Source organism: Hoplias malabaricus, chromosome 1 (assembly GCF_029633855.1).
Source record: "Hoplias malabaricus isolate fHopMal1 chromosome 1, fHopMal1.hap1, whole genome shotgun sequence".
NCBI lineage: Eukaryota > Metazoa > Chordata > Actinopteri > Characiformes > Erythrinidae > Hoplias > Hoplias malabaricus.
Window position 1 is genome coordinate 77,555,209 of NC_089800.1, and position 13,128 is coordinate 77,568,336.

At 39.9% G+C, this 13,128-nt stretch overlaps 1 protein-coding gene across 5 annotated transcripts in view; it reads left to right on the forward strand.

Moving 5' to 3' along the window:
* Positions 1 to 13,128, forward strand: part of evla (Enah/Vasp-like a) — a 58,136-nt gene that overhangs the window by 17,871 nt on the left and 27,137 nt on the right. For 4 of the 5 annotated variants that reach the window (XM_066684186.1, XM_066684223.1, XM_066684213.1 and 1 more), the window contains exon 2: positions 12,606 to 12,774. In XM_066684186.1, coding sequence (XP_066540283.1) covers positions 12,606 to 12,774 — 169 coding nt within the window. Of the gene's footprint in view, positions 1 to 7,796; positions 7,884 to 12,605; positions 12,775 to 13,128 lie in introns of those variants that run through there. The other variant, XM_066684194.1, reaches the window with a different exon arrangement.

A 13,128-nucleotide genomic window follows, 5' to 3' on the forward strand; every position in this document is an offset into this window, starting at 1 on the left:
TCCTGTTGCTCAAAGTTAATTTGACCTGTGCTGTGTTCAATAGTGTTACAAGTAATTACTTATAGCTAGCATTTCCATCCAGCTGTTTCCGTGTATTTTGACATTTTGCCTAATTTTGGGTCGGGGGGGGTCATGGTTCATGTTGCGCTGCATCAGAACATCCCTTTGCTTTTCTTGCTTTTCTGTGACAAATATACATTCGTGTTTACTACTTAATATCTGTGTCCACAATGGGTGCCCCTTAAAGCACCTGGATGTCTGCAGATGTTTGGACATATAGCGTATCTACTGTGTGTGACACTGAATGTAGATTTTGGAACTACACTGAGAGCATTACATATAAATAAAACTATACTAACTATAAAAAAATAAAAGTTTTATAGAGATTCAGATGCGGTACAAGGAGTGAAATACAGACTATTTTTTGACAAACTCAGCATCACCTAAGTGATCTGTTCTTTATTGAATAAATACGTCACCAAATATTGGTGTATAATATTGGTGTGACCTAAATACGCGTCCTGATGCTAAGAACACATCAGCCATTTCTGATATGATTCCAATATCATTGTGCTTCTGTATAAACACTGTAGTAATTAAGTCATTTAAAAGGGTGTCCACTAGGCGACAGAATTTAAAAGGTTACTCACTGTGAATAAATATCAGTGATTCTTCTGTTTGAGTCTGTGATTTTTATGGATTATAGTGTTACAGTAGAGACTTCTCAAACCTCTGAACTCACATTGTTCTCAATGGGGCAGTGGGTCTCTGACGCTATCACAGCATTTATATACAACAGTGCTTTTTCATTTTGAATGTGGAAATCTCATGAATGTTTTTTGTGGGACCTTTAGAAAGATTCTTTAAAGGCTCATGTTTAATTGAAGCTGTTAGTGAAGACAGCTGCTCCGGGCAAATGCTCTCGGATCAGTGATTCTGTTGGAAAGATGAGGGGAGCATTACCTCCAGCTACAGAACACAAGACATATGTCTGTTCCCAGTGCAACAGAGTTTTCATGTCCTTTCCACTAGTGCTAATAGTCAACTTGCAGAGCATATACAGCACTTACTCACTTAGGTGACAACAATCAAAGTCAATCTGAAAGTTATCACAATTTCACAAAGTTTCTTGACGTTTAGGAGCCTATGTAGACTTTGCATTAAGCACTTTCACCGTATAACACATATAAAAAATGAACAATTGTATTTTCCCATTGAGTACATTTCCATGACATTTCATTGGATTGCAAACTATGTATGCATACATTCATTCATTCATTCATTGTCTGTAAGCGCTTATCCAGTTCAGGGTCGCAGGGGATTCAGAGCCTACTCAGAATCATTGGGCGCAAGGCAGGAACACACCCTGGAGGGGGCGCCAGTCCTTTACAGGGTGACACACACACATTAACTCACGCATTCACACCTATGGACACTTGTGAGTCGCCAATCCACCTACCAACGTGGGTTTTTGGAGCGTGGAAGGAAACCGGAGCACCAGGAGGAAACCCACGCAGACACTGGGAGAACACACCACACTCCTCACAGGCAGTCACCTGGAGCGAGACTTGAACACACAACCTCACAATATATAATGATTATAATTAGATAATTTAACGGTTCTTAATTAATTACATTTGTTCATAGGTTTGTTCATCCTGTTCATGATTGTGGTGGGTCCGGAACCAATTTCACCCACCCACTCACACACACTCACCTTTAGGCGATTTCCCACACTCATTAAGTCATACCTCACACAATGTCGCACAGCCAGTTCACCAAACAACACGTGGTTTTAGGCTGTGGGAGGAAACCCACACAGACATGATGAGAACACCAGTTCTAAATTTATATATATATTATTAACAACCATTTACTGCCTTAAAAATCTGTAATATTCATCCAGTAATAACTGTGTTGCCATTTTGTTAGTCAAGACATTCTAGGAACTATATGTTGAACAGCTTTGAAAACAACGTGTCCAGAGTGAACCATAAACATAAATCCTGTTACAAAGCCTTACAGTTCTCTTCCAGGGATGACATGTTTAGCTAATCATAGTGTATGAATGAAACGGCATTAAGTGGGAACTCTTCTTTGCTATTGAGGCATTAGAGTCAGGCTCGTAACAGTAGTAAAGTTCTGCTAGTGGACTTTTGGAGGGGGCAGGGGCTAGGGGTCACTAAGGCAGGTTAAGTGCTGCTCTCTGATGTGCTTCAGAGTTGAAATGCAGTGTATTGTTGAGTGATCACACAGTTGGTTTTGTCACTATCCTCAAAGTCTGTGAGAATGGTTTGTCATTTTATACGATCTCTGAACTTTCATTATTGACCAGAGGCATCTGCTATGTTGCTCCTGTGGCTCAGGTCCGAACACACGTTAGCAGATTCATTGGCTAGTCAGAAGTGTTCATAAGTGTGAGTGACTGGGTGAGTATATGAAATTGCACACAGATGTGGGTGAGTGTGTGGTGCCATGTCTGTGCTGTGTTCCTGCCTTGCACCCACTGATTTTGGGTAGACTCAATGTGACCCTGCACAGGATGTAATAAAATAAATAAATAGATAAAAAAATACCTTTAGGGGGCAGCAGTGAGTAATATTTATCAATATCATGTTTGTTAATAACTTTATAGGGCTTCAGTGTGTAGTTTTGTTTCTTTGAGCTCAAGCTTTGTCTTTTGTAAGTTGGCAGGTAGTAATTATACTAGGCTTTTGCTTAATAGGGAACAAAGGATATTTTTGATTTGCTGTAAATTACATGCCAATTCATCACCAGCCAAAATGTAGTTAATGTGAAAGGTCTAGTGTAAATACAAAGGAATGCGTCCGAATGATTTCTTGATGGACCATATATTCAGTTGAGGTCACAATGAAATAATTAAAATACTGCTGATTCCTCCCCTTGTAGATGGTCTTAATAAGCTAGGACTCCTAATGAAGTCTGGGCCTGATTCACACATTTCTTATTCATTTACAAAACAAGCATAATGGCTAGCAATGTTGACCACATTAGAAATAACACAGATGATGTATTTTATGACCTACAGCTTCAAAATGTTGCTAAAATAGGCTGCAATGTTGTTTTGATTGTTCTGGGTCAACCATTGGAGTTAGTTAAAGTGTGTTACCCTGCGGTGGTGCTTTTAGCCAATCAATAAATCAATGAACAGATACCCACACATACAGCAGTGTCAGTATAATTACTGCAGCCATACACTGAGTTTCCTTTTAGCTTGACGTCATCTTTATTGTTCTTTTGCCAAGAGGAGGCTCTCAAAAACCATTCAAATATTCCCTCATGGCTTGCATTAGCATCATTTTTCAATTAGTATCTCTCTGAGCCTGTGTGAAGATTTCTGTGGTGTGGGGCTAGTTAGGTTCTGGATAATTAATTGTGATCTTTTGGGAAAACTGACCATAATCCAGCTCTTTATCCAGCCCTGTTTTCCTCCCTCATAGCTATAGCCAGTTATTTAGCTTAGCATACCGTTTCAAAATGATTACTAGCCTACAAGCAAAAAAAAGCACAATTTTCTGCCTTTTTTTAAAACAGGCAAATTTTCATATTTTATATCTTTTACTGAAATTCACAGCGCTCGTTTTTTCTAGCTTTAGCCATGAGGTAAAAATAGTGCTAATTGCAAGTCTGCCTGTGTTTACCCTCTGAGCAGCATATGTTAGAGGGATTATTTCTTTCTGGATTCTGTAGTATGGAAGTTTTGTGGAGAGGATACGTACATATTCAGTTCTCCTTAATGGGATTAAGATCAAAGCTGTGGCATGGATTTGTCAAAGAGTGAAACAGTATAATTGCTGCAAGTAGTTGAAGCCATCTTTTGAATTTTCCAGTGATTGGCAAAGGGCAAGGTACACATCACAAATCAAGTAAATGCGGTTTGTAGTCTAGGTCGCATCAAAGTTTTTATCTACATATGGATAAGGACGTGGCAATGAATGACTGTTAGTGACCTGATAAATATATGCCTTGTGTTTTTTCCTCTCTTGAGACAAACTGCTGAGACGGGAATGTTTTTCCTAGAAGTATTTCTGATGTAATAAATGTTTAGATTGCTATGCTTGTGTGTTTGTTTATCAGTACCTAAACTCTACCATTTTCATGACGCTTGAGTTGATACAAATGAGCTAAAATTACTTTAAATAACTACCTTCAGCAGTAGCATTAGAAGGACGATACAATTTTGGATGCTACAACGTTTGGTCCTGAAAGCCACAGCATGTTTTTGTTGACCAAATGCTCTAAACTGAACATTGAATATGGTGAAATTAGAGAATAGAAACTTCACTGTTTTTAATAATCAACTTTATACTCAATTTTAATAATCAATTTTATACTGTCGTATTTTTATGCATTTTAGGAACAGAGCTCAGTGATTCATACTTGTTTATACATCAGTTTGTGACGCTACAGTGAGGTTTTTAAAGCCCACCAAGCTGTTTTTGATTACAAAAGACCTGTCCGATCCAATAACGTTTATCATGCAGCGTGGACGTGTGCAGTGGTCAGAGAGTGTGGTATCCTCACGCTGGGCTCCTCGGGTATGTTCTGCTGACCCGAGCGCTCCACACACTCAAAGACGGGTGACAATAGTCCAATCGCCTAGCAACACTGACCTCACCCTGCCACCACTCCAGCTGTTTCTATGGCAACCCAGACATGGTCCCAGTTTAGTAAGATTGTCTGACTCTGACTGGCTTTAAAGCAGCATCCCCTTTAACCAGAAGCCTTTGTAGATAAACTGGACAAGACAAAATGCAAAGAGCACTTAGCTAATGGAGTAATGGCTGGAAGGCTTAAGCAGGGAAAAGCCTGGCTTTCTGTGAAAGTGAAAGCATTAATGTTGTGGACTAAGAGTCTGTAAGAATTCAGATGCTTGGCCTTACAACAGTGCAGCCTCCTTTTTTGTTGCTTGTCCATCAACGTCAACACATCTGTCAGCACATTATTCTAAATTTGAGGGGCAATTGTTATATCCCTGGTATTAACACTGAAATTTCTCTCTCTCTCTCTCTCTCTCTCTCTCTCTCTGTATATATATATATAATACCTTTACATTGCGGGCGGCACGGTAGCGGTTGTGGGTTTGATTCCCGCTCCGGGTGACTGTCTGTGAGGTGTTGGTGTGTTCTCCCTGTGTCTGCGTGGGTTTCCTCCGGGTGCTCCGGTTTCCTCCCACAGTCCAAAAACACACGTTGGTAGGTGGATTGGTGACTCAAAAGTGACTGTAGGTGTGAGTGTGTGAGTGAATGTGTGAGTGTGTGTTGCCCTGTGAAGGGCTGGTGCCCCCTCCAGGGTGTATTCCCGCCTTGCGCCCAATGATTCCAGGTAGGCTCTGGACCCACCGCGACCCTGAATTGGATAAGCACTTACAGATAATGAATGAATGGATGAACATTGCCAAATAAAACCTCTAATACATCAATAGGGTCTGTAAAAAATGAATTATCTCAGGAAACTTTGGTAAAATTATTCTTTACAGTTAAAAAAAATATGTACATATAAAATCGTGTGTTAAGGCGTGTTAATTTAGAATTTTATGTTGCTCAGTCTGTTTTGAGGGTCTTCCTTCCTAGCTTTTGTGGAATCTGCTGGGCACCTGGTTGCATACTTTTTGTTTATGTTTGTGAGCTGTTTATGCTGGAGTTGGACTGTTTTATAATATAACTCTTTTGCAGAAGGACATTTTACATTTGGGGCATGTAATATTTTGCAATGAATTTTGTATTTATCAAAGTGTAACCTTTGTAGCATATAGTGTGAGCTACTGAGTTAATTCATCTACTTGAAGATGCACTTCCAGCGCTTCCAACAGAATGAGATGCACCTGGAGCAGCTGCTCATGAGTCTAAGGTCACTATACACAATGTCAAGTGTGGACTAGAGGGGTATAAAGCCCCCCAGTGCTGATCTGTGGAGTAGTAGCACTACTCAAACTGTGAAACACTTCATATATATGTACTGGGGTCCGTTTGCAGCCTGATTAACAGTAATCCACTGTTGAATTGAAATCGTTTGGAAAATGTTTGGTGTGTTTTGTGCATAGTATTGATGCTCTCAGATGACATGCTTTCTGTTTTAGTCTTGAGCATTTGGTGTTGACTGCAAAGCAGCTGAGGTCATGTTTTAAGCACTGCTTTTCTGGTGGAGCTGGTATTTATAGCCAGCTATTACGAGACATGCTTGTAGTTGTCTCACAGCTTTACAGCTTTAGTATCTCATATTTTATTCCTTAGAACTGGGCTGCTAAGTAAGTACAACCCAGCTTTTGCTTACAATCAGGCCACGCATGCTCATATTTGAACGTGATGAATTGCGCAATAAACAGCGTACACACTCCACTCTGTTCCAATGCTTCTTTTGCACAATTAAACATGACACACTGTAACTTTGTGTAAAAAAAAAATGCTGGATAAAATTCTGAGCCAAAAGGAAATTCTCTTTTTGTCCTATTAGAATGATCCTTGTACATTGTTTAGAATGTAGCATGCTACTTGTGTGCACTCATGGAGAAAGATTCATTATCTGTAACATACTTTGCAAAATGATTCTGATTCTGAATCTCATGAAGGAAAGAAGGAAGAGTGCGCAGAGGAAGCAACGTTTGCTCTGTGTCTATAAATGTACGGTGTCTCAGGAATCTAAGAATTGTCAGGCCATGTGACGGCTGACAGTTGTCAGCGACGAGGAGATGGTGTGTACACGTTATTTCAGAGGAACTGAAAGCTGGAGGGCAGCGAGGAAGCCTCCCTAATCTCAGACTGACACAAGCAGTAAGAGCGGATAGACAGCAGAATGAAGAAGTGAGATTTTCGATGGATTTGGGGTTGTGGATTCAGTCCCTGATTTGGGTCACTGTCTGTGGAGTTTGATGTGTTCTCTCAGTGTTTGTGTGGGTTTCCTCAGGTGCTCTGGTTTCACACAGTCCACACACACACATTAATAATTGGAGTGGCTGTCAGGAACTGCCTGCTCACTTTTGGGTAGACAGTTTCATACACTCAACCAGTCTCACACACAGCTGTAGATTATTTTGCACAGCCAATCCACCTACCAAGATGTATATTTGGACTATGTGGGGAAACGAGAGCACCCAGAAGAAACCCATGCAGACACAGGGAGAACACACCACACTCCTCATAGACGGTGACCCAAGGCGAGGATCGAACCCAGGACCCTGAAATCCTAGAGCTGTGTGGTAGTGACGCTACTTGCAGCACCACCCTCTACCCCCTGGGCACAGACAATGACTAGTGGTTGTATATTTTTCTGTTATATTTAACTATTTAGCTTAATACTATTTAGTATCAAGGCCCATAAAAATAGGCTTCTTAAAAATCTGGTCTGTCATCCTCTTTTCAAGCTTTCTAAAAAATGCTTTAAATATGCATTCTGTTACAGTGTTTTGCCGATGGTTGGAGGTTTGGAGGATGTGTGTGGTTTAGGTTGCCAATCCACAGCTCTAGATTCAGTTGCGTGATCACACATTACACCAAAAACCACAGCGAACTTTAGCCTAAAGAAAGAATTAGTAATTAAATATCAAACTTTAACTTGTAACCGGGTAAAAATACATTTGCATACTCTCTAAAATACTATATATATTTATGTAAGTTCTGATTTGAAAAAACGTGTTACTCCCCACTGCTGCATGACTGCTTTAGTCTGGAATAGTGCCATGCTGACACTTCTGCATACTCAGACCTATTTCTTGTGGGCTTCCTGTTTCTAATTTGGTGAGTTGTTTTTATTGTAGTCCATCTTCCATTTAAGCAGTAGACTGCCACAGATTATCATCTATATTGACTCAACTGGACTGAGCTTTAGAGCTGGCTTATGCTTTTGGATACAATGTCACTTAAACGGTAAGTCTGTTCCTGCTTATACACTGCAGAAAACAACACCCTTTTAAGTGAAATCATCTTAAATAGGGAACATATCTATTTCTAATTTCAATAATTATGAGATTGTGGTTGTTACAATATAATATTATTTGTCACCTCTTTTTTTAGGTGTTGTCTTCTACTAGTAGCCATTTTATCTTGTGTCTCAGTCCATTTGTAGATTTAGTTTGATTGAAGAACTGAGGCTGTTTTTTTTGTGTGTTTTTAGAAAATAAAAAATACAAGCTAAATTAATTTGTATGTAGATAAAAAAAATCTAAATAGGCTCAATAATCATATAATATCCTTAGAAAGATATTTACTGATATCCTTGACTAGATTTAAAGGGTCGTATTATTCCCCTATTTGAACACAGTTTTGTGGGATCTTCATACAGCGTGTGTGACATGCTGTTATCAAAATACCACAAGGCATAAAAAAACAGTACCCTTAGAACATGTACTGCTTCTTACTGTGCTGCTGCTATAGACCACTTTTTTTACCAGCACATCAACGTTGTAGAAACTCAAAAGTCAATGTGTAGATTAAAGAAACCCTAAGTAAGATGTGGTATTTTGCTCCTGGGCTCCCCCTACAGTTGCATAGTTTAATTAATTTATACACCATTTACCTGAAAGTAAGGGGAAGGAGTTGGGTGTTCCTACTCTCCTCCAAAAGTTACAGAGTGCAGTTTCTGCAGTGCTGAGCCTAAAGTAGCAACGGCAGAGGCTCTATTCTTCCTGTTGCAGGTCAGTGAATCCTCACAATGATTTTGGAGCTGTCGTTTAAGATTAAATATTACATAGTATTTGTTTAAAACTTAGTGTTGCAGATTACAGAAAACACCACCATTTGAGTTCATAATAATGTCCCCTTTTAGTGTATCATTCATTCTACTGTCCCCATCACTCTACATATGATAGGTAGGGATTTGTTTTTTTAATCTGGAAATGCCCTGATGTTGGGTGTGATGCTCTGGTGCAAATTCAATGAGGTCCTGCTCAAATGGCTCCGTTGGAGAAGGGTGTGGTGGTGGGTTTGTGGCGGGAAAAGGGTGGATGTTTCGCTCTTAACTTAGCACATCACAGGGAACAGCTCCACATCCTTAGAACTGCCTTCACTGTTTTCATCTTTCATCTCATCTTCAGCATCTGGACGGTAATAATATCTAGACTTCAAGCTCTTTAGAAGTGGGCGGCAACTTTTAAAAGCCTCAAGAAGCTAAAATGTGGTAGCAGCTTGGGTGCAAATACAACTGAATGTAATAAATACTGTGATAACAAAACCTATCTGCAGGATATATTTTTTTAGCAGCTTGCATATTTATGTTATGATTAATTGGTGTGTTCTTGTGGTGTACATTAATAAATATTTAATTTGATAAAAACTATGTAAAAAAATTTATTTTAAAGCAGCAATCCGCCATTTTCTGCTATAATTCAGTATAATGATTGAACCATCATTATACTGACACCTAGGGGCCTGGATGTATGAGAACTGTCATGATGGCAGCCTGCTGTCTGGAGTATAATTTGGATTATTCAGGGACTGCAAAGCAGTAAAAAATATTATATTATGAACAATATAATCACATTTATTAATAGCTAAGTTTTGGTTGTAGAAACGTCATGTAGTGTGTACAGTGTTCATATAAAAATCTCATTCATTCATTTTCTGTAACTGCTTCATCCTTATCAGGGACATGAATAATAATAATAATAATACATTTTAATTTTATAGCGTTTTTCTATACAATTAGTCTGCCTCAAATAATTTTGTGCAAAAATGGACAGTCAATCACAAGGCACCATCACAGTCTCTCTCACACACACACACCTGTGGGTAATTTCACACATTCACTCAGTCACTCTCACACACAAACACACTCAAACCTGTGGGCTATTGCACAGTCAATTCACTTTATAACTTGTGTTTTTGGACTGGGGGAGGAAACTGGAGCACCCAGAAGAGACCCATGCAGACACAGGGAGAACACACCACATCCTTACACACAGTGACCGGAGGTGGGGATTGAACCCGCAACCTTGAGATTGAACCCTGGAGCTGTGTGTCAGACTCTACCTCACTTCCTGCATGCAGTACGAACATGCTGCCCCATACATAAATTGATAAATCTGTTTTTCTATTGGCAACTCACACATACACACACACACACCAGAATTTGACTTGAATCAAGAAAAGTCTTTCAGTTCCATATGCAAAATTTGACACGCTGTGGAATATTTTTCTAACTGCTGTTAATAAACAAAAAATATTAGCTGTTAAAGGAAATGCTTTGCCCAGTTTGAGTAGTTTTAGTCCCAAAAACTTAAACAACACGCGAATACACGATGAGTAAACAGCGCTTAACTTTATCACTGCCGCTGTTGTTGTGGTTTTCAAAGCCAGCGATTCCTGCTACAGATGGGGTTTTGTGACGTCACCAGCTCCATTTCACAGGGGAGCCCTGCTAGTGGAAAAGTGACAAGTTTAAAGCGTGCGGTGATGATCCATAGAGTCGTGTAGAGCCGGCCCCATGTGGTGTAAAAGCGACATTACATATACAGCACCTGAGGTACTGCTCGGGAAGTCATATGTTGATGCTGATATCTAAAAGATTTCATGCGTATATCTTTTATTGTTTTTTGAACTTTTGTTTGACGTTCTCTTACTTTAATTTTGCTGCTTTTGCATTTCAATCAATGGCTGGAGTGAGTTTTGATAATATGGTTAATTTATAAATAAAATATGTGCTTAAAAGGACTTTAGGTAGTATTTTTACTTTTAAATTACAGCTTCAAAATCATCATGATGCGCCACTGAGCTGTAATAGGGAGAATGGAGCCTGCGTAATTGCTACTCTAGGCCCGGCGTGGCAGAAACTGTGCTATGTAACTTTTGGAGGTGGGTAGGAAAGTAATTTTCCAATGGCATTCACATCCCGTGTCACATTGGAACTGTACATTATTTGAAGCTTTATAATCTTTGTATTCTCCTCGTGTCCGTGTGGGTTTCCTCCGGGTGCTCCGGTTTCCTCCCGCAGTCCAAAAACACACGTTGGTAGGTGGATTGGTGACTCAAAAGTGTCCGTAGGTGTGAGTGAATGAATGTGTGTGTGTCTGTCTTGCCCTGTGACGGACTGGCGCCCCCTCCAGGGTGTATTCCCGCCTTGCCCCCAATGATTCCAGGTAGGCTCTGGACCCACCGCGACCCTGAACTGGATAAGGGTTACAGATAATGAATGAATGAATGAATAATCTTTGTAAATCTGATGTTTAGCGTTAAAACTCCTCGACTAGTAACACCCCGTTACACATTTCTCACAACTAGTGTCAAGTGTAAAAAGTCTTATTCTATAGAAGTCTTTTTCAGACCTCAAACTTAACACATTTTCATCTCTTTAACAAGGCTGCACCTATCGCCTGGGTGAAAGTTCACTCTGAATCTAAGCTGAGCTCACGTCCTAGTTGCTTTACAGTTCTTTCTTGGCTAATTGAACACCCTGTCGACATATGGACAAAACATGACTATTTAAAGAAGTCTAGGGGCTTATGGCTCTCATTACTGACTATGGCCTCTTATCAGCCATCAACACAGCTGCAGTCTTGTGCCCGGGTTAGCCATGGCCTGCTCTGTGTCATACTGTATAATTAGCATAGATAACTGGCACGCCCCTTGTTCTGTGACTTTCAGTGCTGTAATTACATTACCATTACATTACCACAGCAGAGGCAGGGACATTCCTGAAAGGCTCACCATACATTTAGAGCTCGTGTGCTTGTTTATTTTGCTCTGTAGGTCTGCTCCTCCCTCTGGCTGATGCTGAATGACCGTATGACAAGTGGTATGAGTGTGATGGATCATTGACTACTAAGAACTCAAAACGCAGTGAAGTATAGCAAGCAAAAACAACCAGTGTTGTTTGTGCAGTGTCCAGTGTCCACAGAGCTGTTTCTTTGCCAAAACACTGTAAACAATGCAGGAAATTCAAATAATACACACACACACACACACACACATATATATATATATATATATATATATATATATATATATATATATATATATATATATATATATATATAATATATATATACATATATATATATAATATTTATTTGTGTATTCATTTTCTGTAATCTTTTCATCATGATCAGTGTCTACCCGGAACCCTAGGCACAGGGCAGGAATGCATTCTGGACAGGGCATCACACACTCACACCTGTGGACAGTTTCACACATTCACACAGTCACTCACACACTCACCTGTGGACACTTTCACACACTCACACCTGTGGACAGTTTCACACACTCACACAAAGCTTTCACTCACTCAAAGCTATCACACCACTGGAACTCTGATTCTCTTAAAACCAGCAGCACAGAACACAACTTCACACAGTGAATTATGCCAAACCGGTTTGTACATGTTGGCACTGAATGGAAAAAAGCCTTGTTTGCATGACCAGTGTTGGCACACCTCTGTATAAACATGGCTGTGATAATAGCATCCGCTGTAAAGAAGTTTTTCTTAAAGTTTGTTTTTTTCATTTAAGGTGAAAAATTAAAGAGAATCCAAGAAAGTTAGTCCCTTTGTACATTGCAACCCACTTTATCTTTTGTTGCATTAAACCATGTCATTACCCTCTTGGACTGCCGTGCACAGTTAACATGTTCCTCTCACCTGTGCTCGATCCTTTACAGTGAGCAGAGTATCTGCCAGGCCCGGGCCTCGGTGATGATCTATGACGACACCAGCAAGAAGTGGGTGCCCATCAAACCAGGCCAGCAGGGCTTCAGCCGCATCAACATCTACCACAACACGGCCAACAACACCTTCCGTGTGGTGGGTGTCAAGCTGCAGGACCAGCAGGTGAGTCTTCTCCCCTTCACTTGAAGAGGAACAGAATCTAGTCTTCCCACACTCTGGCTGTGTTCCACTTGACGCACACTTGATACTAATTTTAGTTTTTGAGTATGAAGTGTAGCATAGTATAGTTATATAGTAAAGTGTCAAGGTTGAGTATTCAAAAAATTCACAATGCACACTTAGAACCAGTGCATTATTTGATATGATATTAAATAACTTTAAAACATGGGAGATTTCATATCTGGAAAATGTAGCCTCTGTTCCATTAAGTGCACTACTCCCTACAAACTAATACTATTACACTCAGACAGTGCACTAAATGTTAGACGAGCGCATGAAGCTTATACAGAATATAAA